This window comes from Tenrec ecaudatus, chromosome 2 (assembly GCF_050624435.1).
Source record: "Tenrec ecaudatus isolate mTenEca1 chromosome 2, mTenEca1.hap1, whole genome shotgun sequence".
Classification (NCBI taxonomy): domain Eukaryota; kingdom Metazoa; phylum Chordata; class Mammalia; order Afrosoricida; family Tenrecidae; genus Tenrec; species Tenrec ecaudatus.
This window is the reverse complement of record NC_134531.1, coordinates 161620451-161647582: the sequence shown is the minus strand read 5'-3', so window position 1 is coordinate 161647582 and position 27132 is coordinate 161620451. Positions and strand designations below refer to the sequence as shown.

The 27132-nt window shown below is 38.4% G+C and overlaps 1 protein-coding gene across 5 annotated transcripts in view; it reads left to right on the top strand.

Annotated features, from left to right (window-relative positions):
- Positions 1–27132, top strand: part of NMUR2 (neuromedin U receptor 2) — a 189593-nt gene that overhangs the window by 24988 nt on the left and 137473 nt on the right. Inside the window, exons 4-5 of one of the 5 annotated variants that reach the window (XM_075541858.1) lie at positions 20805–20884; positions 23634–24064. The exons of 3 other annotated variants lie outside the window; for them this stretch is intronic. In XM_075541858.1, coding sequence (XP_075397973.1) covers positions 20805–20848 — 44 coding nt within the window. In that variant the 3' untranslated portion in view covers positions 20849–20884; positions 23634–24064. One more of the 5 variants, XM_075541856.1, reaches the window with a different exon arrangement.

Genomic DNA, 27132 nt, shown 5'->3' with positions numbered 1-27132 from the left:
ACAGGATTCAAAGTAAAAGTTGCTGATTTTTCACATCCCTTCTACTTGACTGAAGAACTCATTTGCTTAAATATATATATATATATATATATATATATATATATATATATATATATGCATTAAAAACAATATAAAGAATCAGTGCTGCTGGGCCTGCTTTGGAGTTCAATAAAAGACTTTGCGAGAAAAAAAAAGAATCATAAAGTTATACTTGCTTATGCAAGCCACGCCAAGAAACCACCAAGGGTCATACATCCAGGCAGTCTGCCATTGTGAAGGGCCATAGAGCCGCCCTGTGTCCAACTGAAGGAACCGCTGTCTGCACCTGTGCCATCCTCACAGCTGTTCCTACGTTTGAATCCATTGCTTCAGCCTCTCTGTCAAATTTCTTCCCCCAGGGTCTTCCTCTTTTCCATGGCCTCTCTATTTATCAAGCATGATGCCCTTTTTCCGGGACCAGTCTCTCCTGCTAACTTGTCCAAAGTACGTGAGACAATGACTTGCCCTCCTTGCTTCCATGGACAATTCTGGCTGTACTTCATTCAAGACCTGTTCTTTGGCAATCCATGGTACTTTCAATATTCTTCGCCAGCACTGTGATCCAAATGCATCGACTCTTTGGTCTTCCTGATCTGATGTTCAACTCACAAATGAAGCAACTGAAAATACCATGGTTTGGGTAAGGCACACCTGAGTCCTCAACGTTACATTTGTGCTTGTCAACACTTCAACGGGATTGAAGTTACCTAATCCAATATGTTGTTTGATATGTTGACCGCTGCTTCCATGCACGTTGATTGTGGATCCAAGCAAGACAAAACCCTTGATAAATTCAAACTGCTTTCTCTTTATTATGTTACCTATTGGTCAAGGTGTGAGAATTGTTTCTCTTTACATTGACTTGTACTTCATGTTCAAGGCTGCAATCCTTGATCTTCAAGTCCTCCTCGTTTTCTGCAGGCAAGATTGTATCATCTGCGTATTGCAAGTTGTTACTAACCCTTCCGTCAATCCTAATGCCAAGATCCTTTTCATATAATTCAGATCCTCTGATTATTTGCGCAGCATACATACTGAATAAGTTTGGTAAAAGAATACAACCCTGATGCACTCTTTTCCTGATGTTAAACCATGCAGTATTGTCCTGTTCTGTTTGTACCACAGCTTCTTGATCTTCAAGACTATCTATAGTTTGTTCTGAGCCACAACGTAGTCCTTGAAAAACAAGTAAATATATTTCTGGTATTCCCTACTTTCAACCAAGATCCATCTGACATCAGCATGAATATCTCTTATTCTACATCACCTTTTGAATCTGGTGTGAAACTCTAGCAGCTCCCTGTCAACGTACTGCTGCAACCTTTTTGAGATGACCTTCAGTTAAAGGATACCTGCATGTGGTATCAGTGATATTGTCCTCTAATTTGAGCATTCAATTGAGTCACATTCTTTGGAATGGGTGCAAATATGGATCTCTTTCAGTCAGTTGGCCACGTGACTGTTTTCTAAATGTCTTGGCATAGACAAATAAGTGCGTCCAGAGTTTCAACAATTTGTTGAAACATTTCAATTGGTATTCCATCAATTCCCAGAGTCTTGTTTTTGGCTACTGCTTGTAGCTGTTAGGCAACATCACATTGACCTGGCTCATAATGACTTGTGTGCAATAAGGGAACATTGCCCAGTTCCATGTCAGCCTCACAATTGTTATGTCTGAACTCTTTGTTGCAGGAACTGTGATAATCCACCTTGTCGGTGGTCTTCTTCTTTGCTGTGCCCTCCACTTTACCAGGCATGATGGTCTTCTCTTGTGAGTGATGCCTCCCCATAGCACATCTAAAGGGTTTGACAGAAAGTCTCCCTAGCCTCTCGTCTAAGGTGCAATCTGACTGTACTGCATAGGAAACAGATGTATTTGTTCTTCTGGCAGTCCATTCAATGTTCAGCACCATAATTCAAAGGCATCTACTTATTCTTGGGTTATCCTAACTCATTGTCCAGATTTCACATGCAGGTGGAGCAATAGAAAGTACTATGGCTTTGCTCAGGAGTACCTTAATCATCCAAGTGACATCTGTATTCCATGTGCTTTAAAAGAGGCCGTGTGTAGCAGACTTGCCCAAGGCATTACACCTTTGAATTTCTTCACCACTGCTTCCATGAGTATTGATTATGAACCCAAACAAAATGAAATATTTGACAACTTATGTATTTTCCCCATGATATATGTTCTCTGTTGGTTCCTTTATGGAAATTTTTTGTTTTCTTTACATTGAGGTTCAATCCACAGTAAAAGCTTTGATCCTTAATCTTCATCAGTAAATGCTTCAGCCCTCTTTACTTCCATCCATCAAGGTTGTTATTGTTGGTAGGTGCCACCAAATTGGCTTTTACTCATTGCAATCCTATGCATGACGGAATGAGACACTGTCAAGTCCTGAGCCATCCTCACTATTGTTCTTATGTTTGATTCAATCACTGCAGCCACCGAGTCCGTCTCCCTTGCTTAGGACCTTCCTTTTTCCCTGCTACTTTACCATGCATAATGTCCTTTTCCAGACACTACTCTCTCCTGACAACATGTCTAAAATAATGGAAGCAAAGTTTCACCATTTTTGCCTCTAAGGAGCATTCTGGTTGAACATCGTCAAAGTTAGTTTTGTTCATTCTTTTGGCAGTACCAGATACTTTCAATGTTTTCTGTAATTCAGTTCCATAATTCAGATGCCTTGATTCCTCCCTAGTCTTCTTTATTCAAGGTCAAAGTCTCATAGGCGTATGAGGCAAGTGAAAATAGCATGACTTGGGTCAAGTTAGTCCTCAATAGAACATCCTTGATTTTCATGCTTTAAGAAGGTCTGTGCAGCAGATTTACAAAACGCAATGCTGCCTGTGATTGCTTAACGGCTGCTCTCATGACGGGACAAACTCCTTGACAACTTCAGCATCGCCTTCTCTTATCATGATGCCACCTATTGTTCTAGCTCCAGGTTTTGGGTCTTCATTACACTGAGCTGTAATCCATTCCGAAGGCTGCAATCTTTGATGTTCATTGGCAAGTCTGCCAAGTTCTCCTCGCTTTCAGCAAGCAAGGCCGTGTCATCTATATATCACACGTTTTAATACGCCTTCTTCTAATCCTGATTCTAAGCTCTTCGTCATATTTTCCAGCTTCTCTGGTTCTATGCTCAGCATGCAGATGGAGTACGTTTGGTGAGATGAAACCTTAATGAATGCTTTTCCTGATTTCACTTTGCAGTACTCCCTTCTTCTGTTCACACACTGCCTCTTGGTCTACGTATAGCAGTGGTTCTCACCCCATGGGTCGTGACCCCTTTGGGGGTCAAATGACTCTTTCCCAGGGGTCACCAGATTCACAGCAGTAGCAAAATGACAGTGATGAAGTAGCGAAAAAATAATTTTATGGTTAGGGGTCACCACAACATGAGGAACTGTTATTAAAGGGCCGCGGCTTTAGGAAGCTTGAGAACCACTGATAGGTTCTGCATAAGCACAATGAAATGTTCTGAAGTCCCCATTCTTCTCAAAGCTATCCCTAGTTTATCAGCCACACAGTCAACTGACTTTGCACAGTCAATAAAACACAAGTAAACAACTTTCTGCCATTTTCTGTTTTCAGTCAAAATTCATTTGAGGTCAGCAATGTTATGCCTTGCCCCTATCCTCTTCGGAATCCAGGCTGACCCTCTAGCAGCTCCCAGTCTGTGTCCCACTGTAACCATTCTTGAATGGTCTTCAGCAAACTTTTACTTGCAGGTCATCCCAATGGTGTTTTTTGATGCGTTGAGCATGCTGTTGGGTCACTTTTCTTTGAAAAGAGGACAAATATGTGTCTCCATCAGCAAGTGCTTCTAGTCCCCCTCACTCTCAGCCAGAAGGTTGTGTCATCCTGATGCCACATTTTTCTTCATATAATCCAGCTTCTCTGATTGGTTGTGCAGTGCACATAATAAACAGGTATGGTGAGGGAATACACCCCTGATGCATACTTTTCCTGACTTCAAACCATGCAGCATCCCGTTATTCGGTTTGCACGAATGACTCCTGATCCATGTATAGGCAAGGTTGTATAATACCTCTACCACCGTTTGTTTCTTTACATCCTGATACCCTGTTCATCTTCATATCATCTCGCTTTTGCGATTATATGTTCAGCATGCAGATTGAATAGCATGGTTAAAGGACACAATACAGATTTACACCTTTCCTGATTTGAAATAATTTAGTGTTACCTTGCTCCTTTCGAACCACTGCCCCTTGTTCTAGGCACAGGTTCTTTATGAATATGGTTATATGTTCTGGAATTTTCATTCTTTCAAATGTTGTCTGTAGTTTTTATGTGTGTGTATATATATATTACTTAATTGCCTTTACGTAGTCAGTAAGACATAAGTAAATGTATTTCTGGGGTTCTGTGCTTTCAACAAGAAACCATACGATATCAGCAATAGATCCTTCATACCAGCTTCTATTTCAGACAGTTGCATTTCAATGTACTGCTGCAATCAATTTTTAATTATCTTTAGCAACATTTAATTGCATGTGATATTAATTGTGTTGTTTGATCATTTCTACATTCTGTAGAATCATTTTCCTTTGGAATGGGCACAAGTATGAATCTCTTCTGGTCTTTGGGTCATGTGATTTCAATGGTATTTTGTCAGTTTCTGAACTCTTGTTTCTAATCCATGCTTTCAAGGCAATTTAGATTTTGTCCTTTGGTACCTATGCTGCCTCTTAAAGTGATAGAATATTCACCAATTCTTTTTGGTTCTGTGACTGGTGAAAATCCTTTAATATTACAATTCAGACCCTAAAATCTTCTTCATTTATTAAAATTTGAGAAACATTGAGTGTGCTCTTCCCTTCAGTGTTTTAACTCCAAGTCGTTGTACATTTCATTATAAAAGTATATTTTGTTTTATTAGCTCACTTATTTCTCACAGTCCTGGAGAAGATGATGTTGCTCTTTTCCTCCCTATAATTGTTGAAAGAGAGTCATCCTTACTCTGTATTTGGGAAAATTTTATGACCAACCATAAATTCTCAGAATGATACATGAGTGAGCAATTATATCTCATTCCTTGGTGAGTCAATGGAAGAATTCTCACCTTTTCTGCAGGAGACCCAGGTTTGCTTCTCAGTCAATGGACAGTATGCTCATATATTATCCATTTCTATGTGATGGCGCGTGTGTTGTCATGATGCTGAACAGGTTTCAGCAGCGTTTCCAGCCAGGATAGATTAGGAAGAAAGGCATTATGCATCTGAATTTCAGTAAATGAATATCCTTTGGAACACATTGCTTCTGTCCTGTTGTGCACCAAGATTTGGGGGGCCAAATGCACAGCAGATAACCACAATGTCCATCCAGGCAGCTGGAGTGGCTCTCCTTCACAAGCGGTAGTCTGGTGCACTGATAGGGGGCATGATGACCTCATGGAGTATGTGTTTCTCACAGCAATGGTAATACCCTAGAAGGCTAGCTCAACTGTGTAAGTCAACGTTAAACCTCTGGTCATAATAAGCTCATAACTCAGTAGCAGAGCCACTTTCAAAGCCAATCCCAAAGTAAAAGGGGACACAGAAGTACACTCTGCTCGTCAAGAGACCATGTCAAGGACGATGATGTTCAATATTGTCAGAGAAGAGTGGAGAATCAGAAAAACAGATACACACCTAGTAAGTGACAGAGTAGAGTTTGAAACTAGGGCTAGTTGAATACAATGTCAAAGCATTCAAAGTATCCCTCACTGACATCAGATAGGACATTATTTTATTGAAATCACTGAGAAAACCTCTTAACGTAATTTAATCCCTATGTATTACCCATTTGTTTATTCGTTAATACAGATCAAAGGATAAACACTACAGTTAAGAATATGGACACTAAAGCCAGGTGACTGTGTGCCCATCCTGTCTCTGATATTGATAAGCTGTGGGTGCTTGGTCAAGTTTCTTAATCTCCCAATGGTCCAGTTTTTCATTTATAAAGTAGAAGTAAAAATAGTTCCTATACCATAGTGCTTATGTGAGATTAAAGATACTAATATGCTACCTGTAACACTTCAGGAACAGTGGCTGACAGAACACCACCTAGAAAGTGTTTGTGGAAAAGTGATAAGACTGGGGGCATTTATTGTTTCATGGGTATACACATATATTAATACCATTTCACTTTGCTTACAGTTTTCAGAAAATGTTATTTTCTTTGGTGTCATTCAAATGCAAGATGATTTGAATGAGTTCCACCCCTGCAAATTTGTCAGGCTTTATTTTATTGTACAGCTTTCCACCAGATAAACAAGCTGTCCGGTATTCCATCTCCAACTGCTATGATTTCGTTTATAATGAAGACACGACTATGTAGTAAAGATTGTTTCTTTCTTATTTGAAGGATGAATCAATATTTTGATAGGCAGTCAGCAAAACAACAAGGAACCCAGGCTGTTAGAATAGCTAAGCATATTAATTGTTTTTGATAAGTGATTGCCTTTCTATATCTGAGAAACTAAGTGTCTGATATCTGGCTCTCAGAAATAGAATACAGAGGGCTAAGGGCTAAGAAACCAGTTAATGTGATCATTCTAGCACAGACAACAAGCTTGGAGACAAAAAACAAGAAGACAAGCCTCGGGGACATAACCTGAGCTGTCTCATACAGTTAGAAATGGATATTTAGCTGAACCACATCTTTTAGCCTCAATTGTAAGTGTGCATCCTGTAATGTCTATTTGTTGAGCGCTTACTATGAGGCAGATAGTGGACTCTGTGTTTCCCTATCTTATAATATAATTCTCCTAACAATTTCCCCTTTACAGGTGAGAAACCTGAGTCCTCAAGGGATCAGCGAGTTGCCATTCACATAAATAAGTGAGAGGGTAAAGGTCCAAAGGCAAGAAGTTTGACCTGAAACCTGTTCATGGGCAACTATTACCTAACTCATTCCCATCAAGTCATATCCAACTCATAGCAATCCTGCCTAGGGCTTCAGCTAATGTAAACATTCACAGGAGCAGGCAACCTCATCTGTCTCTCACAGAGTGGCTGCTGGATTTTGAACAGCTGACCTTGTCCTAAGCAGCTGAATATCACATGCTATTAAACACTGTGTGTCTGTTCACACATACAAACACACACCCATACAGACACATGTAGGAGTTCTGCTGGTGTAATGGTTATGCATCGGGCTGCTAATCATAAGTTCCAAAGTTCAAAACGACTAGCTGCTATTTGGAAAAAAGACATGACTTTATACTCCCATAAAAAGCTACATTCTTGGAATCTCACAGGAGCAGTTCTGCTCAGTCCTACAGGGTTGCTAAGAAGAGTCAGCATCATCCCAATGGCAGTGAGTTATATATATATATATATATCTCCCAATACCTACTTACAAAAATACTAGTCATATATAAGGGTGAGACATTGAGAAGCCTTGGTGTTGTAGTGGTTATCCATTGGGTTGTTAACTATAAGATCAGCAGTTTGAAACCACCAGCCATGCCTCAGGAGAAAGATGAGGCTTTCTTCTCCCATAAAAAGTCACAGCCTGGGAACTCAGAGAGGCGGTCTTGTAAGGCCATTAGGAGTCCTCATCAACTCAATGGCCATAAGTTTGGTTTTGCTTGGTCAAACATTGAGCTAGATCTAAAATCACACACACACACACACACACACACACACACACACACACAGAATAACAAATATGTCTTTGTTCTTAATCTGTTGAATCTATGGCTATTAAATTAGCACTTTGACCCAAATGGAAAGTGTCTAAGAATATAGTATAGATCTGATCCTTGTAATCTTTACTTATGGGAGCCGTCCTTCCATTATGGCGAGACAAGTAGTTGAGGACAGCAGTACGACGTCTGTGGTAGACAGAGAGGAAGTTCCCGTGTCACAAAGTGCTGGGAAATGATGCTTAGAAGAGTGTGGCATGTCTGAAATTCTCCTTAGACAATCTTTCCTGACCACCTTGTCTCTTACTGTAAATTCTCATCCCAAGACTCATGCATGCTTTTACAAGATCACTTTGGTGGCTCCTCCAAACTCTTATTTAGTAGTTCTATCTCAACTATCCAGCCAGCATGACTCACACTTAGTATGAATTCTGCCCCTCCCCACCCCCTCGCTCACCACCACCACCACAGACATACTCAGTAGAAATACTGTCTCACCTCAAACCCACACATTTTTGTCTCCTGAGATCACTTCTCCTTTAAAGTACAAAGAACATTAAAGGAAAGTACCCTGTCTTAGAAACCGTAGACAGGATCACTGTGAGTTGGAATTGACTCATCAGCAATGAGTATGCAGAGTTAATATATAGACTTTTTTTCTAAGTAGAAAAGTTCAAGCTATCCTAAAAAAGGAATATTTTTGTTTGGTAGATTAAATATATATTTGTCTAGATCTGTGGTCCCAATACCTGGAGAAAGTTTCATGGTTACAACTTAAAGAACATGTCTAGCATCCAGAGAAGTCAGGGGCGCTGCTCAACAACTTACAATGTACAAGACTGCCCTCACTGCAGAGACTTATCCAGACCACCTGGACTGGCTTTGAGGTTAAGAAGATAAAGACGTTGGTTGTCTTAGAATTTAATTGTTGGGGGGAAATTATCCAAATGAGAAAGAGCCTGAAAAAGTATAACCAATCTTTGTGTTCACATTGCAGTCAAGATTCAGGATGGAAAATACGTGAGCTGCTGTTCTTGTTCACGGAGGCAGAACTAGAACTCATGGCTATTGACTCCCCATGTAAGATAGGTTCTGTTTAGTCTGTCCATAACACAAAAAGCTGCCTTTCCAAAAAAATCAGTTTTTAAAATTATTTGGTCATTTATGTGTTAGACAGTCTATAAAAGAGCCCTACTATCACATTGCCTGCCTCCAAGTATTCATGTGTTTGTGTAAACCCTTACCATTGGGTGTGAACTGCATTTGGTGACTGGTAAACAGAATTCCAGCAAACAGTCTGTGGCAGAAATGATAAGCGTGTCCCTTTTGAGATTCTGTTACAAAAAGTCTCTGGCTTCTTTCTGAGCCAAACTCTCTGTCACCCTCTCTGAAGTTTCTCCGAGGAAGCCGGTAAGCTTGGAAGTCACTCTTCCACCGCTCAAGCCGAAAGGGTGCTATTGAACTGTCTTTGAATCATGGCAACGCCTTCTGGGTCAGTTTAGAGCTGACCAGCACAGGTTTCTCCTTGGCTGATTTCCAGAAGTAGACCACTAGGCCCTTCTTCCAAGGCATCTTTGGGTGCACGCGAAATTTCTACCGTCGTAGCAGAGCGCAGCCACTATTTGCGCTGGCCACAGGCTGGCCAGCGACAAAAATGTCTGCCAATACCCTGATGGCAGCTTTGTGGGATACTCAATAAAATGGACCCCAGTCAAGGCGGACCTACACAATTGACCCAAGAAATAGTGAAATAATAAGTGCCATTTTAAGCCACCAAGTATGGGAAGGATGTTATGTTACAACTATTATAACAGCCCTATAATAATCATAAAGTTGTGTAAGAGGAGGAAAACAATTTAAATGTTAACATATCTTTTCCAGCAGAAACTTTTAAGCCATTTTGGAACGATCCTATTGCAGGGCATATGTGCAACTGCTGAGATCGCTCTACTTTTTTCTGTCCTAACTCTTCTGGATGCTCCAGGGAGGAAAGGGACATCTGTGTAAGGTCTCTGCTGCACACAGAAGCTGCCACTTACCACATGTAAGAAGCAGACAGCATCTGATCAGTACTGCCATTCCTCAGAGCTCATATATCTGCAGAGGAAATACTGAAGACTCCCTAGAGATAAAGAAAAAAAATACTTTACTACCCCCAAGTGGACATATAAGTTATTTTTCACAGAAATATAATATAAAACTGACATTGTCTTTCCAGAAATTATGTAAGGTAATTATACATCAGACTCAAATTCTCAGAGCTGGTGAGGAATTTAAAATTTAGCTAACTCTAGAGCCCATGAGGTCATTAAATTTCCTTCTACATCCATATGATTGTTGTACATCTATTTATGTAAGTGTGCTGCCTATCAAAGCGGCTATTTTTCTTTTCTGACACTTTAGTGTAGTGGCTAAGTGTTGAACTATGAACAACAGAAGCATCTCAAGAGAAAGACTGGGCTTTCTCCTCCCGTCAACAGTTACTGTCTCTTGGAAACCCCCAGGGGGTCACTTTGAGTTGGTATTGACTCAATGGCAGTGAGTGAGGGAGTAAATCCCCACTTTCCTTGACAACACACTTTAGAACTAAACAGGTCTTCTCCTGCCATCTACATAATTCTTCATGTTCTTTTTGATTCGAGAAAAGGGTATATTATAACATTCCATATAGCACCCTTGATGTATTTTAACTGTTGTCACATCAAATTCTTAAAACTCCTCCAACTACCATTTCCCTGTGAAAAGGGTCAGTAGGTCCTGGCTACCAAACCAATTTCCTCTTAAAGATGTTGAAAATATTTCTAGGCCCAGTTTATGATTCATGTCTCCAAAAATTCATTTTTAACTAGCAATCTAGACCAGCTGCCTATCTGTGTCATAGGTTCCTCAAGTCCTATGACATGAATTTGGAGTAAAATACAAGCTTATTTATTATTTTAATAGTTTTATTGATACATGCTTCACATATCATACAATTTAATTGTTCTATTACATTAAGATGTATCCAGTTATCACTACAATAAATTTCCCAACATATTCTTTTTGTTCTCATCCAATATAATGATACTCCAAGGCTGAAATTGAGGGGCAGATAGGAAGCCCCTTGCATGGCTTAAGTCATTGATTTTGCATTCCAACATGACCCTTTACGGAAGGAGCTTGCACTGGATATTGGAACAGCTAGTAATAAACTCGTATCCTGAGTCTCATTCCTTTTTTTGTTTCGTCCAGGAAATCAATAAATTTAAAAAGTATCTTTCGGGCCACGATTTGGGCATGTGAGAATCAAATTCTAATTCTCCTAACACCCCATCCTTACAAGTTCTAAACATATTTTATCCCCCTCTTAGAGACTCACAATTAATAGTGGCATATCAAAGTTCCCAGACATCCTTATCGTTAATTTTATTTATCCCTGTGTGAGAGCAGAATATAACAGGTAATGTCTCAAATTCACATTTTTGGAAATGCTAATATTGCTCACTCTCTGCCACCGAGTCGATTCTGACTCCTGACCCTAGACAGCAAACTTGTTCTTCTAAAGGTCAAATTATAGATACTTTACTTTTTCTCACAACTACTCACTTGCCACACTTAGGACAACACACACACACAAAAATTCCATGCATATTATGTAAACAAAAAAGCATGACTTATGTTCAAATAATGTCCTATGTCACATAATTTATATAAACAGGAGGATATAGTTTGCTAGACTTTGCATTTTTCTCCTAGGTCCACAATTTGAATTGAAAAAATATTGAAGGTTGAGATCAGAGAGAGAAAGAGAGAAAAACATGTTTTGCTTTGTTCACCTAAGCTCAGTAGAGGTAATTTTTGCTTTATGTTGTTTTGACTTATTTTATGTTTCATTTTGTTTTTCACTTTCAATTAAGAGTGCTGAGCAGGAAAACTTGTTTTCTGGGAATAGAAATTGAAAAATTCTGGGCAGAACCCCAAAATTAAGAGAGAAACATCTAGCATCGCCAAGAGTGGACAGGAATAAGAGCTTTGCCGCAGTTCATTTCTACTGTTTTTCCTTTATGCTTCCCTCCAGAACCATGACCCTCGCATTGTGGCCTGGCTGGCCCATTTGTCCCTCCACCATAACAAAGGTCTCCCTTCCCTGGAGAAAGAGAAACCTTATAAGAGAGCCTCAAACTTCCATTTAGGATTAGCGTTAGTGGCTAACTAAATAAGTTCATTCCTCTTTATCTTTCGGTAGAAATGTTGTTTGAAATGTTTGATTCATTTAATTATCCATTATCTGAATATCCTTACAACTAAATTCTCTCCAAGCCTATATTCTCTGACTATACTTCCTCAACTCTCACTTTCTCTGGAAGGTGACTTTCCTCTCCATGACTCCAGGGACAGCTGTCAAGCTCACCAAGGACCTCCAGCTCTCAGTGAGCAATACTCTTCTTGCTCAGCCTCTGAGCAGCATTGATTTATATGATCCTCCTCCATATTGAAGCTCAGTACACTCACTTCATTAGGCATGATTCTCCGAAGAAACAGCATCGATTACACACACACACATACACACACACAAAGTTAAAAAGCATTGCTAATAAGATGGCAGTTCGTGCTTGCGCAGGTTATTCCAAACACAACACATTTGTAATCCGTTGTTGCTGCTGTTGGCAGGCGCCATCAAGTTGGCCCTGACCAATGCTACAACAGAATGAAACACTGTCTGGTCCTACGCCACCTTACAACTGTTCTTACACCTGAGCCCCTCCTTGTAGCCGCTGTGCCAATCCATCTTGTTGAGGGCCTGCCTTTGTTTCACTGGCCCTCCACCTTACCAAGCATGAAGTCTTTCTCCAGGGACTTGTAGCTCCTGACAATATGTCCAAAGTATGTAAGATGAAGTGTCACCATTCTTGCTTCTAAGGAGCACTCTGGCCTTACTCCTTCCAAGGCAGATTTGCCCCTCTCAAAGTCCGTGGTACTGCCGGTATTCTTCGCAAACACAATAGCCCAAATGCATATGAAGCCACTGAAAACAACCAGGGCTTGGGCCAGGTGCATCAAAGTCCTCAAAATAGCATCCTTTTCTTGTACAGAAGATAAGCCAAATGCAATAGCTCATTCGATCTCTTGACTGCTGCTTCCAGGAGCAATGATTTTGGATTCAAACAAGATGAACTCCTTGACAGCTTCAACCTTTTCTCCATTTATTATAATGTTACCTTTTGGCCCAGGTGTGAGGATTTTGGTATTTGCATTGAGTCATAATCTATACTGAAGACTTCGACCCTTGATTTTCATCAGAGAGTGTTTCATCTTCCTCATTTTCAGCAAGCAATATTGGGTCATCTGCATATCTCAGGATGTTAATAAGCCTTTCTCCAATCCTGGTCCCACATTCTTCTTCATCTAGCCCATGTTCTCGGATTATTTTCTCGGCATAAAGATTGAGTAAATACAGTGGGAGGATAATGGTGAGAGGATGCAACCTTGATGTACACCTTCCCTGGTTTTAAACCATGCAGGATTCCCTTGTTCTGTTCCTGTAACTGCTGCTTAATCCAACTTCTGCATAAGCACAATAGAGTTCCGGAGTTCCGTTCTTCTCAAAGTTACCCATAATTTGTTAATATCCACTCAGCTCAATGCATTAGCATAGCCAATAAAAGACAAGTAAGTGTCTGTTTTGAGTCAAGATCCATCCAATATCAGAATCCTGTCCCTTATTCCAGGTCCTCTTCTAAATCTGAAGCTGAACCTCTGGCAGCTCCCTTTCAGTGTACTGCTGCGACTGTTTTGGGGTGATCTTCAGCAAGATATTGTTTGCATGAGCAATCAATTATATTATTCTATGTTTGAGCAATCTCTTAGGTCATCTTTATTTGGAATAGACAAAAATATAGACTTGTGTCATTTGACCAAAGCACTGTCTTCCAAATTTCTGGCAGACTAGTAAGTGCTTCAAGTGTTTCATCCGCTTGTTGAAATGTTTCTGTTGGCATTCCATGAGTTCCTTGACACGTGCTTCTGGCTAATGCTTCAGTGCATCTTGAACTTCTTCCTTCAGCACCAATGGCTCTTGCTCATATGCGTCTTCCTAAAATGGTGGAATGTTGATTAGTTTGTTCTTTTTTGGTGTAGAGATTCTGGGTACTCTTGCCATTTTCTTTTGATGCTTTCTGCATCATTCAATTTTGCCCATAGAATATTTCAATATAGCAATTCAAGGCTTCATTTTTTCCTACAGTTCTTATTAAGATATGCTGTGTTTTCCCTTTCAGTTTTCTAACTTTAGGTGTTTGCGCCTTTCAATAAAATACTTGACTTCAGCATCTCTGGCTGACCCTTTGAAATTTTATATTCAGCTCTGTGATTTCATCGTGTCTTCCATTTCCTTTAGCTTCTCTATGATTTAGAGCAATTTTAGACCCTTTTCTGACGGCCACTTGGATCTTTCTTTCTTGTCTTTTTAATGACCTTTTGCTTTCTTCATGAATGATGTGTTTGATGTCCACACACAGCTTAGCAAGTCTTCTGTCTTTAACGGTGGTGTCAAAACTGTTCTTCAGGTATTCTCAAAATTCAAGTTGAATACACTGAAGATCATATTTTGGATCTTGTGGATTTTTAAAATTTTTATTCCACTTTAACCTGCAATAATATATGAAAACCGATCATGTGTTCACAGTCATCCCCTGTCCTGGTTTTAGTTCCTGATATTGACCTTCTCTATCAGCTCTTCCCACAGATATACTCAATTTTATTTCTGTGTATTCCATCTGGGGAAATTCATTTGTATTGTTTCTGTTTGCATTGTTGAAAGAGGGATATTTTTATGAACAGGTTGTTGAGCTCACCAAAGTTTTTCATTCCCTCTCTAGTTTCAATTCTCTTATGAAAGTCATATTTTCCAACTACTCTTCCTGCCTTATTGTTTCCAACTACCAATAGTTATCAAGGCATCTTGATTGCATGTTTGATTCATTTCAGACTGAAGTCACTGATAGAATTCTTCAATTTCTTCATCACTAGCTTTTGTGATTGATACATACATTTTGAATATTTGTTGAATTGATTGAATTTTATTGAAGACTAATCAATATAATCCTATCACAGACAGCATTCTACTTCAAGATTGACTTTGAAATGTTCTCTTTCATACTGAGAGCCCCACCATTCATCTTGACTTGTTATTCCCAGTATAGTAAATTATATTGTTTTCTGACTCAATATAGCCACTACCCATTCAGTTTCGCTCACGAAGGCTGAGTATGTAAATCTCAGGTGTTCCATTTTCTTTTGAGGACTTCCAGTTTCCCTGTATCCATACTTGGCACATTCCCAGTTCTGATGCTTAGTAGGTTCTCGCAGCTCTGTTGCAATCAGGGATGATGACAAACAAGCTGCCCTTGAAATCCACTTGTTTTAGTCTCGTTAGGGTGTCTCCAAAAGAGTATGCCACCAAAGAGAAGTCAAAGAGTCTCTCAGAAGGTCATGATGACTGCTGTGGGGGACGCCAACGGAGGAACCAGGGCAGATTTCCCCAAAGGACATAGGATGATCACACATTGATAAGAAGACATTTTAAGAAGATTAAAACCCTTTGGTGAAAAATAGAAAGGTCAGGAAATTTGCACTGAGGATTTTTTTTACCATCAAGAAAATGCACCTGCATATTTTTAGAAGATAGCAAGAACTACAGAAAAAAAATCAAACCCCAAGTTGAAATATTGAAATAATCTATGGGCAAAATAGTGAATGATGCAATAAACATCAAAGAAAATGGAAAGAATTCACAGTAACTCTACTGAAAAGAACTCGTTGACATTCAACCATTTCAATGGGCAGGATATGAGTAAGAACCGATGATATTAAAGGAAGCAGTCCAGACTGAACTGAAGGCAGTGACCCACAACAAGACTTTAGGAATTAATGGAATGTCTATTGAAATAGTTCAACAAGCTGATGAAACACTGTACACTTACTCACATATGCTAAGAAACTTGGAATACAACTACTTTGCCAACTGACTGGAAGATATCCATATTTGTGCTCGTCCCAAAGAAAAGTGACCCTACAGAATGCACAAAATATAGAATAATATCATTGATAGCATATGTGAGTAAACTTTTTCTTGTTATCATCCAACCAAAGGTTGTAGCAGTCTATTGAAAAGGAGTTGCCAGAGGCCCAGGCTGGATTCAGAAGAGGTCATTGAACACGGGATATCATTGCTCATGTTGGCTGAAAGCAGAGAAGACTGGAAGGAGTTTTACTTGTGTTTTGTTGACTGTGCAAAGGCATCCTACAGTGTAGATAATAGCAAACTATGGATAGCCTTCAGAAGAATGAGAATAACATGAAGCCCAAACAGAACTTGCATAGTTCTCAAGAGACAGTTGTATGAACAGAACAGGGAATGCTGCATGGTGTTTACATCTGGAAAGGTGTGGGTCAGTGTTGTATCCTGTCACCATACTTATTCAATCTGTGTGCTGAGAAAATAATCAGAAAAGCTTACTTATATGAATAGAACTCAGCATCGGGGTTTAAGGAAGGCTTATTAAATATGCAGATGACACACCCTTGCTTGGTGAAAATAAGGAAGACTTCGAAGTACTCTCTGATGAAGATTAAGTAATGCAAACTCAGGAGGGATTACAAGTCATTGTAAAAAAATAAAAAGGCAATCTTCACAACTGGACCAATAGGTAACATCATGATGAATGAAGAAAAGATTGACATTGAGGATTTCATCTTCCTTAGATCCACAATCAATGCTTATGGAGGCATCAGTCCAACGGTCAAACAATACATTATGTTTGGTATGCCAGCTGGACGATACCTCTTTTTCAAAGCATCAAAGCATTGAAAAGCAAGGATGCTACTTTGAGGACAGAGGTGCACCTGACCCAAACCACAGTGTTTTCAGTGGCCTCCTATGAATGTGAAAGTAGTTGGACATTTAATATAAAGGACCAAGGAGGAATCCATGCATTTGAATTATGGTGCTGGTAAATACTCTTGAAATTACCATGGACTACCAAGAGAACAAACAAATCCATCTTAGAACAAGTACATCTGGAATAGAAGCAAGGATGGGAACACTTCATGTCATGTACTTTGGACATAGTGTCCTTTGAAAAGGACATAATGATTGATAAAATAGAGGAGCAGCAAACATGAGGGAGGTTATCAACAAGAGGGATCGAGACAGTAGTCACCAGAATGAGTGCAAATGAAGTCATTGGAGACTGCTGGGGGAGCATGTGCTTTCAGTCCGTTGTGCACAGGGTAGCTGTGCTGGATCTCATGAAATGGCACATAACAAAAACAACAAAGACTGCCTGGGAGAATTGTGTTGTAAAGTCTTCCTCATCCACCTTACACCCTTTCTCCTGAAACTTGAGATTGGTTTCTGTTCCCCAAACTCAAAGAGTACTTAAAAGGAAAACAATTTGAGGCTCTTGAGAATGCTAAAACTATTGTGATGTTATACAAATTGAAGAGTATAGAAGTTTTGAGGGGAAAGAATGTGTTTTTGGTTATGGTTGTTGCTCAATCTCGCATTTTTGTTGTTATTGTTAAGCCCATAGTTGCAAGCATTGTGTCAATTCACCTCATCAAGGGTCTTCCTCTTTTTTACGGACCCTCTGAGACTTTCTAGCCATATGAAGGTTCACCATGTAAGAAGCCCACAGGAGCAGTTCTGCTCGGTTCTATAGCATCACTCTGAGTCAGAATGGACTTGATGGCAATGAGTTTTCTTGTACCAAACATGAGTCTTGTTCACGGGAATGGATTTTACTGATTACATATTCAAGTACAAAAGGTGCAGTCTCACTATCCTGCTTCTAAGGGGCACTGTGGCTGATCTTTCTACAATGGATCTGTTTGTTCTTCAGGGAAAGAGTAGAAAGATAGAAACACCGCCTTCAACAGTGTCTGTACTCAGATGGAGGATACATGGAATACAATAGTTTCTGGTTTCGATATTTTTGTTTTATAGAATTTTTATGATTGTATATCAATACTTTTTTGTGTACACACATAATTCTGCTTCTCTGAATATTTGCTCAACATACTGATTGCACGAGTATAATGAAAATATGCAACCGTAATGTTCAACTTTCTGATTTAAATCATTCAGTATCCCCTTGTTCTTCTCATACAAATGCCTCTTAGTCTACATACAGGTTCCACATGAGCACAATGTAGTGTTCTGGAAGTTTCATTCTTCTTAAGACTATCCATAGTTTGTGTGTTAGTCTGGGTAGACTAAAGAAACAGATTCATAGACACTCGTATGTATATAAGAAAAAGGTTTATATACAAGAGCAATTGAATATTGAATGTCCCAGCCTATTCCAGATCAAGTTCAAAAATCCAATATTAGTCCATATATCTGATACCAATCTATAAATTCCTCTTCAGATTCATGATACACATGCAATGGTGCCGAATTCAGAAGGACCACAGCCCAGTGGGTTGGAAGTCTTGTGGACAGTGGCTTTGTCAGCATCTTGGCACTGTCAGGGGTCTCTAAATGGCTTCTCTGGTTCCAGAGGTCTGGCTGTATCAGGGCAGGTCCATGTAGCTTCTCCAGCTCCCAGGGTGTAGCACCATGAGTCTTGTTAGTAGAGTGTCATTTAGGGAGTTAGCAGAGAAAGAGAGGTATCTCCTGCCTCCAAGGAGGAAATGCAGCAGTTCCCAGAATTCTCAGGAAAAATACATGACCACACAGTGGCCTCATTGGCCATGACACAATTGACAGACTAGACTCCACCCCTTCACTCTTAATCCTCTCAAGCCCCCAAATTGACAGTAGATTATGTAAGTACCACAGTTTGTTCTGATCCACACAGTAAAATGCATAGGCATAGTCAAGAAAACACAAGTAAGCAACTTTCTAGTATTCTCTGCTTTCAGTTGAAACCCATCTGACATCAACAATGACATCCCATATCATCTTCTGAATCTGGCCTGAGCCAGCAGCTCTCTGTCAATGTACTCATGCCACAGTTGTCAGTTGATCTCCTATATTTTACCAAGCCTGATGTCCTTTTTCAAGGACTGGTTTCTTCTGATAACATGTCTAAAGTACAGGACAAGTTATCTCACCATCCTTATGATTATGGAACATTCTGACTGACCTTCTTCCAAAGCAGATTTGTTTGTTCTCTTGACAATCAATATTACTTTCAATATTCTTCACACACACCATAATTTAAATGCACTAACACACATACACATGGGGAGTACCCTCGCCCCCCCCAAAAAGGAATAAGTATCTGCTGGGTGGAGCTTTCATAGTAGGCATTTTTCATGCTTGGCATCTAGCAACTCTCTCTGAGTTAGTGCATTCAGTAGCATCACCTGGGAAGGTTCTCTTTCATCACAGTGAATTTTTTCATAGATGCGGTTTCACTCAAGCATCATTTTTTGTGATGGCTGATTTAAGAAAAAAATTTTTTTCTGAATGGGAAAAATGTTGTAATGTTGAACACAGCTTACACGGACAGTACTATGGGAAGAACTCAATTGTACAAGTGGTTTTGTTCCAAAAAAGGTGACTTGTCGATTGATCACGAACCTCATTGTGGACGTCTGTCAACTTCCTGAGTGGATGAAAATTCTTGCACTTGTGCTCAAAGAATGACGATGGACCATTGAAGCGATGGGGAAGTGATCTGGATATCTTAGAGCTCCATTCAGAGAATTGTAGTGGAAGAATTGGGAATGAGTAGGGTTGCCGCAAAACTTGTGCCTCTGGTTCTGCCTCACCAGGAAAGAGAGCATCACAGGGAAACACAGCCTGCTTTGAAAGAAGAGCCCGAAGTGACCCTGACTTTCCCCAAGGTCATTACTGATGAGGAGATGCGGTGCTCTTCTTACGACCCCCAAAGCAAATATCCATCAAACCAGTGGTAGAAACCATCATCACCTAGCCCCCCCAAACTCCTCAAGTAAAATCAAAGATCAAGACAATGCTTATTAGTCATTGTTGGGATTTTTGTTTTGGTTGGCTGTTTGTTTTTTTATGTGAGGGGGATAGTGCATTTTGAGTTTGTTCCACCAGGTCAGACTGTTAATCAAGCATTCTATTTAGTGGTTTTGAAAAGATTGCATAACAGTGTGTGACAAAAAAAGACTTGATTTGTGGCACATGGAGGGGCTGGTTTTACCACCACGACAATGCACCTGCTCATGCAGTCATCCCCGTGCGTCGGTTTTTGGCAAATAACAGCATGCCTCTTTTACCCCACGCACCTTACTCACCTGACTTCTCTTCATGTGACTTTGTTTTGTTTCTACGAATGAAGAGGGACATGAAAAGCAGCAATTTGTGATGTAAAGAAGTGAAGAAATAAATGAGGGAGGTGCTGTCAGCCATCCAAACAGATGAGTTTGAAAAATGTTTTCAAGAATGGAATCACAGGTTTGACAAATGTATTAAGTGTATTAGAGAGTACTTTATAGTTGATAAAGTTGCTTTGTAAAAATAATTAAAATACCATTTTGGGGGTTGGGGGGTAGACACACACATCTTGGAAGAAAGGTCTGATATTCTACTTCCCAGTAATCAGCCCTATGGAGCACAATTCTGTTCTACCACATATATTGTTTTCATGAGTCAACATTAAATTGACAACAACTACTACACACACATACACTGTGGTGCAGTGGGTTATGTGATGATTTACAAGCTGCAGGGGTGGTATTTGAACCTACTGACATCTCTGCAAGAGATATTTGAGACGTTTTTCAGCCTTGGAAATCCTCATGAGCAGTTCTATCCTGCCTTATAGGGTTGCTATGAACTGGAATTTATAGGAGAGCTGTAAATTTGGTTTTCTGGTACATAAGAGAGAACTTCAAAAAGTGCATCGAAAAATTCCATTTTCTTTTCATTCCATTTTTCTGTGAACTTTTGGAATTGCATTTTATATGTACATATGTGATATATATGTATATACAATGTCTGTTTATTTAATATATATGAGGGAGTGAGAGCAGGAAACTGATTTAAGGAATTGGCTTCCACAGTTGTGGGAACTCACAAGTTAAAATCCATAGGTCAGGTGAAATGCTGGGTATTCTTGAGTCTTTTGTATTTTATTCTAGAGGTGACATACTTCCTCTTGGGAAACCTCAGTGTTTGTTCCTAAGATGTTCCATGGATTGAAGTTTGCCCACCCACAATGGTGAGTGTAAAATCCTTCAGATCAACATATTTAAATGTTCGTTATGGGTACATAGCTTCATAGGAACACCTAGACTAGTGTTTGATCAAACAATTGGTCATTATAACCTAGCCAAATTCATAGATTAAATTAACCATCTTAAACACTCACCTTCCACCCACTTCTCAAACATTTCAGCCTTTACTTCAAGCTACCACCACATCTCTCATCTAGCTACCAAATAGCATCTGAATTACTCTTTGTGATTTCGTGTTTGCCTCCAATAGATTATTATCCACAGAAGAAACTGAGTTATGATTAATATGATGTTTTTTTTAATTCTTAGAACAAAACCCAAACTATCTCCATGGCATGCAAGGGCCCTAGGTAAAATGTGGGTCCACTAACTCTTACTTCTCAACCTACCATCACATCACACTACTTACATTATCCCGTGAGTTCATTCCTGTCTCATGGTCTTAGTGTTCGACTGGTCAGTGGGTAGCATACTCTTGTTAGGTGTATTCATGCCTTGTACTTTCACTTCATATAGAGTAACATTAAAAGACCATATCTTAGAAAAGCTTTAAATTAATATATTGAAATTAACAACTCTCACCTTATTTTCTGTCTTCCTTATCTGGTATTCACATTGCTGCTTATCACATGTTTGCAAGTTGCTTATCACATCATATCAATTATAGTAGATTATAAAACAAAATTTCTTTCTCTCCTTATGGAAAGTAAGCTTTATGAGGGCAGGCACTTGGTCTATGCAGTTTATTACCAAAACCCTAGAAATTTGAGCATTGCATAGCAAATAAGAATTCAGTGAATATTTGTTGGGTTTTGGACTGTTATACTTAAAAGTTGTACTATTCAGTATAAAGGTTCTATAAATATAATGTATGGTAGTGGAAGAGAATGGGGGGAACCATGAAATTAACAACAAAGATATAAGGAATAGAACTTGGTATTTTAAAATAATACAAGGAACACATGAGAAATTCTAGAGCATTAAAAAGCAATGGTAATTCATTTCTTTAATGAATATTTACTGAGTTTCTATTAGGAACTGGTTAGGCATTATGTAAATGCTGGGGATTCAGGAATTAATAAGAGAAAAGGAACACAAGACTACAGACTGAAAACCATTATGTTCTAATGGGCAGAGTTAGGCAATGGGGAAATACGCTAAAAATAAATTTAACACATACACATCATGAAATAAACAGCTACGTGTAACAAAGTTGGGACCAGATTGATGTCAGTTCCAACTTCTAATGGCCCTCCTCACAATCACTCCTGTTGGAGACCATTTTTACATCGGCTAAGTCAATCCACATTCTTCAGGGTTTCCTTTTTATCACTAACCCTCTGCTTTACCGAGCATCCTTCTGCAGGGACTGGGTCCTCCTGACATGGTGTCTGAAGTACATGAGACAAAGTCTCGCCAATTTTGCTTTTGAAAATCAGTCCGACTGCACTTCTGATGTGGATCTGTTCATTTTTTCTGGCAGTCTGTGTGTATTCCGTATTCTTTGCCAAAACCATCAGTTTATCTTTTGACTTCCTAAAGAGTAGGCTTTGTGTCATTGTTAAGGATGGGATAAAGAATAAGGTGGAATAAAAAGGTTTTACAGCATTGGGTTAGGAAAATGGGCACTGCTTTTAATAGATTTGTCACAAAAGTTTCTACGTGGAGTCTTGAGAACTAAATGATGATAAGGAGTTAGCTCTACAGAGATGAAGAAAAACTATACTAAGTAAGAGAATAAAAAGGCTATGCACCTGCTGTGTAGAAAGGAAATACTCATTGGCCATTTCTGAGTCAACACCCTCAAGACACTTGTAGGAGTATAGTTTCTGGGCACATAATGCCCAAGTTATGAGCAAGAGTGATGTGCCTCTGTAAGTAATGTTCCACGGTAAGCACTTAATTACTGATGCAAGATCCACCAAAAGTATCATTTCCATTTTCAACAGCCACTATTATTGTAGCTTGAGATGGTAAAGGCTGTATTCTAGGTTCTTTAATAATTAGCAGAACCTCTCTGATGACCAAAATTAGGCAATACTATTTAGGTCGGCTTTTTGAGGGGACACATGTTTTTATTTCTCTTAGGTAAATAACTAAGAATAGGATTTCTGAGCCCATGATAACCCTACTTTATCATTTTAAGAAATTTCCAAGTTGTTTTCTAAAGTGAGTTTATCACTTAATATTTTTATCAGCAATGCATGAGGGTTCCACTTTTTTATGTCATTAACAACACTTGTCTGTCTTTTTCATTATACCTACTTGAGTGGGAAAGGAAATATATATATATATATATATATATATATATATATATATATATATATATATATATATATATATATATATACACACACACAAAAACACACTTTGGATTTATATTTCCCAAATGATTAATGAACATGTTATTTGATTTATATTTGAAAAATATGGATGTGAGAATAACATTAGAGGTATTATGTCCAATGTCTAGATGATAAATGATGGACAAGGTTGTAACATTGAAGAGAAAATGAAGATATATTCTAGAAGCACAATAAAAACGTTATACATAAAGGATTGGATGTAGGTGAGAGAAAGAAATAACCCTAAGATTACCCTTGGTTCATGGTTGCATGACTGAGTGGATAAAAGTACCATACTAATTTTTCTTGTTTTCCAGACACTGAAATGAATGTGTATGTCATTAAAGACTCCAAGTCTACTTTAGTTTTCCTTTTCCTTCTTTTTTAGCCACTTAAATCAATATTGAGATCCAAGGAGCAAGGAATCTGGAGGGTTTATAAGGGCCGTGAGCCTGCACTCTCATTTTTTTTCAAATATTGGTTGTGTTTTTTAAAAAATTTTATATCATTTCACACCCCATTTCAACTAATCATGCCAGTAATAATATCCCATTAAATTCCCTATAAAAGTGGTTCTCCTTTTGTCCCCCTCCCACTTTCCTTCCACTATAATATCCATTCTTGGCTCCTTATTAATCTTCAAAGCCTTATCTTTAAATGTAAACATGATTTTTCTTTTCTTTGTAATAATGGTGTCATTAAATAATTATAAGATTCACTAACTGCTAAGCATGATTTCTAGTTTTGTGCATGTCTTCTAGAATTGTTATTATTTTTCACTGATGCAAAATATTCCATTATATGAATATACAAGTTTGTTTAACCTTTCCACTAGAATCAGAGTTTTTTCTTGTTTCCATCTCTTTATGATGGAAATTTCTGGAATAAACACAGTTGTACATATGTTTGTTTGTCTTGGATTCTTTATTTCTTTAGGGTATATACCCAGTAGAACTAGTTCATAAACTAATTGTATTTGCATTTGTTTAAGGAAGTGCCATACTGATTTCTATAGCGATTGTGCAATTCTACATTCCCAAAAGCAATGTATGACAGTTCTAATCTCTCTGCATCCTCTCTGGCAATTATTATTTTCTGTTGGACTTTTTAAGTGGCCATATGAGGTGGTATGCCATTGTTGTTTTAATTTCTATATCTCTTATGGTTAATGAACGTGAACATTTCTTCATATGATTGTTGACTACCTGAATGTCATCTTTGGTAAATTATCTCTCCATGGTTTGTGTACTATTTTTTGATTGAGTTATTTGTATTTTTCTTGTTAAAATGTAGTTTTCTATAGATTTTAGATGTTATTCTCTGTATCATTACTAAATATATCAATCTGTAGGTTCTCTTTTAAGTCTTTTGATGAAGTCTTTTGATGTGCATAAATGTCTTACTGCTAGGAGATTCTAGTCCTTTATCTTGTCACCTAGAGTGTGGGTATTTTCCATTATGTTCAGTAGTATGGTTATGCCTTGTATTAGGGTTCTTTTATGTTTGTTCCCATATTTTTGTTGATGGTCTTTATGGTTGTTTATATTTAGGTGGTTTAAACTCTGATTGTTTATATATTGTGTTTTATATAAGTTTTTAATCCATCTGAGTTTGTACATGGTGTAAGGTATCCGGTATGTTTCATTATTTTGTGGGTATAGATAGTTTTTCCAATACCATTTATTGAAAAGAATATATGTTCCCAATCTCCTTTGTAATGTGTTTCAGTCCTTTATCAAAAATTACGTTTCTGTAGGTACTTGGCTGTATTTCTGGATTCTCAATGCTGATCAATTGGTTTTCATAGCTATCACTGCACAAGTACCAGTACAAGTACAATTATCACAGCTTTATACTAGGCTTTAAAGAACAGAAGTGAAAGGCCCTCTGCTTTGTTTTTATTTATAGTGTTTTATTTATTCCCAGTCTCTTTCCTTTCTCTACATAATTGCTAATTACTTTTCCCACTTCTTTGAAAAAGTGGAATTTGGATCAGAATTGCATTGAATTGGTAAAATGCTAGGTGCAATACTGACATTTCACAATGTCTACCTATCCAGGAACATGGTAGCTTATTCCCTTTATGTGAGTTTCTTTCTTTTTTTATCCCCAAATTGTTTTGTATTTTTCGTTGAATAATTCTTTTGTTTCTCTAGTAAGATTTGTCCATAAATATTTACCTTGTGTGTAATTATTACAAATGTTATTGTTCTTTTAATATAAGATACCATTTATTGAGTTGAGAAAGGGTAAACAAAAAACCCTCTGATTTGAAAATGTTAGCTTAACATGTTTATTAAACATCCACATTGAAAGAATAATGAGAGAGCTGAATATGTAAATCTGGATCACAATAGAGAATACAGGATGAAGATATAAATTTGGGAGTCATCTTCATCCATTTAGCATTTAAAGGAATAGAGCTAGATGATATCACTTGATGCAATTGTGTAGAATGGGAGATGCTCCAGAATCAGTTGGTGGAGAATGTTAACAATTAAAGGTCGAATTGAAATGGAATAACTAGCAAAGAGAGGCCAGTGGGGATGAGGCCAAAGGGGACATAAAAAAGGCAAGAGGAATATTGGAATACTGTGTTCTAGAGACCAAGAGAAGTTGTTACAATGAGCAAATGATGAACAGTAAAAGCTAAGAAATTTCAAAGAAGTATCTGTAAATTTTGGCAACAAAGTAGTTGATCATAGCAATAATAATTTCAAAATAGTAATGATAGAAATCCAGACTGGCATGGGTCAAAGTAATAGTTGGAGATGTGGAAGTAAATACATAGAGTATAGAATATTACTTTTAAAAATTCTTGTGAAGAAGAAAAATATAGTAAAAGGAGTTGTAGGATTTGGAATCATGTGAGGTAGTATAAAGTTTGAGAAGCCATATCATATTTATAAGCAATGGGGAAAATTGGGTAAAGTGAAACAAATTTATGATGTAAGAAACAGGGACTGGGAAAGCGATAAACATGGAATACTAAAAAAAAAATTAAGAGAGCCGGGACATAGGACCAAAAAGAGATTACATTCCTTGACAGAAAAGGTGAAAAGAAGAAATATAGACCAAATAAATATTTCTTCCTAGAACCTATAATATATATAGATGAGGAAATCCTCATCTGCTTTTTTGTCAGATGAAATTATTAAATGAAAATGGGGGTTGGAGTAAAATATTTGAATTAATCATGTATCAAAGAGAAAAGAAAGCAAATTTACTAGTATGAGAATTCCAGGGCATTCAAGTGCCCGTTTAAACCATGTGCTCTTGAATTTAAGCTATACATTAGTCAGTCAACTGTAAGTGAGTTTTTCTAATCAATGCTTATATGTGTATGTGTAGATAGAAATGAGATCAACAGATCTGATATGCATTGAGTTTTGGCAGGCATGCAAATCAGAGGGTGAGAAGGGCAGGTGGTTGTGGGTGTTTGCAAAGGTATGAACACCATGATGGATTAGGGGGTCTGCAGTGGGTAAACCTCGCACTGAAACAAACCCACTCCCATCAAGCCAATTGCAACTCACTGTGACCCTATATAGGGTTGCCAAGGCTACGCACCATTCTTGGAAGCATATAGCTTCCTCGTTCTCTCCTGAGTGGTGGTGAGTTGGAACCCCAATTGAGGTGAGCAGTCCAATGCATACCCAACGCTGCCCACAAGGCTCCTCTTGGTGCATAAGGGGACACATGAAGATTAGAGGTACAAAATAATGAGGTCAACGCACTGGGGCCTCAAATATGGTCAAAATATAATGTAAGGGCTAGATTAATCAAGTTGGAAGCATACAGTTGATGATTATAAATTAAAATTCAGTGTAGTTACTGGTGATGTCGAGGTTTTAGATGAAGTAGAGTGGAACACATAATCACTGATG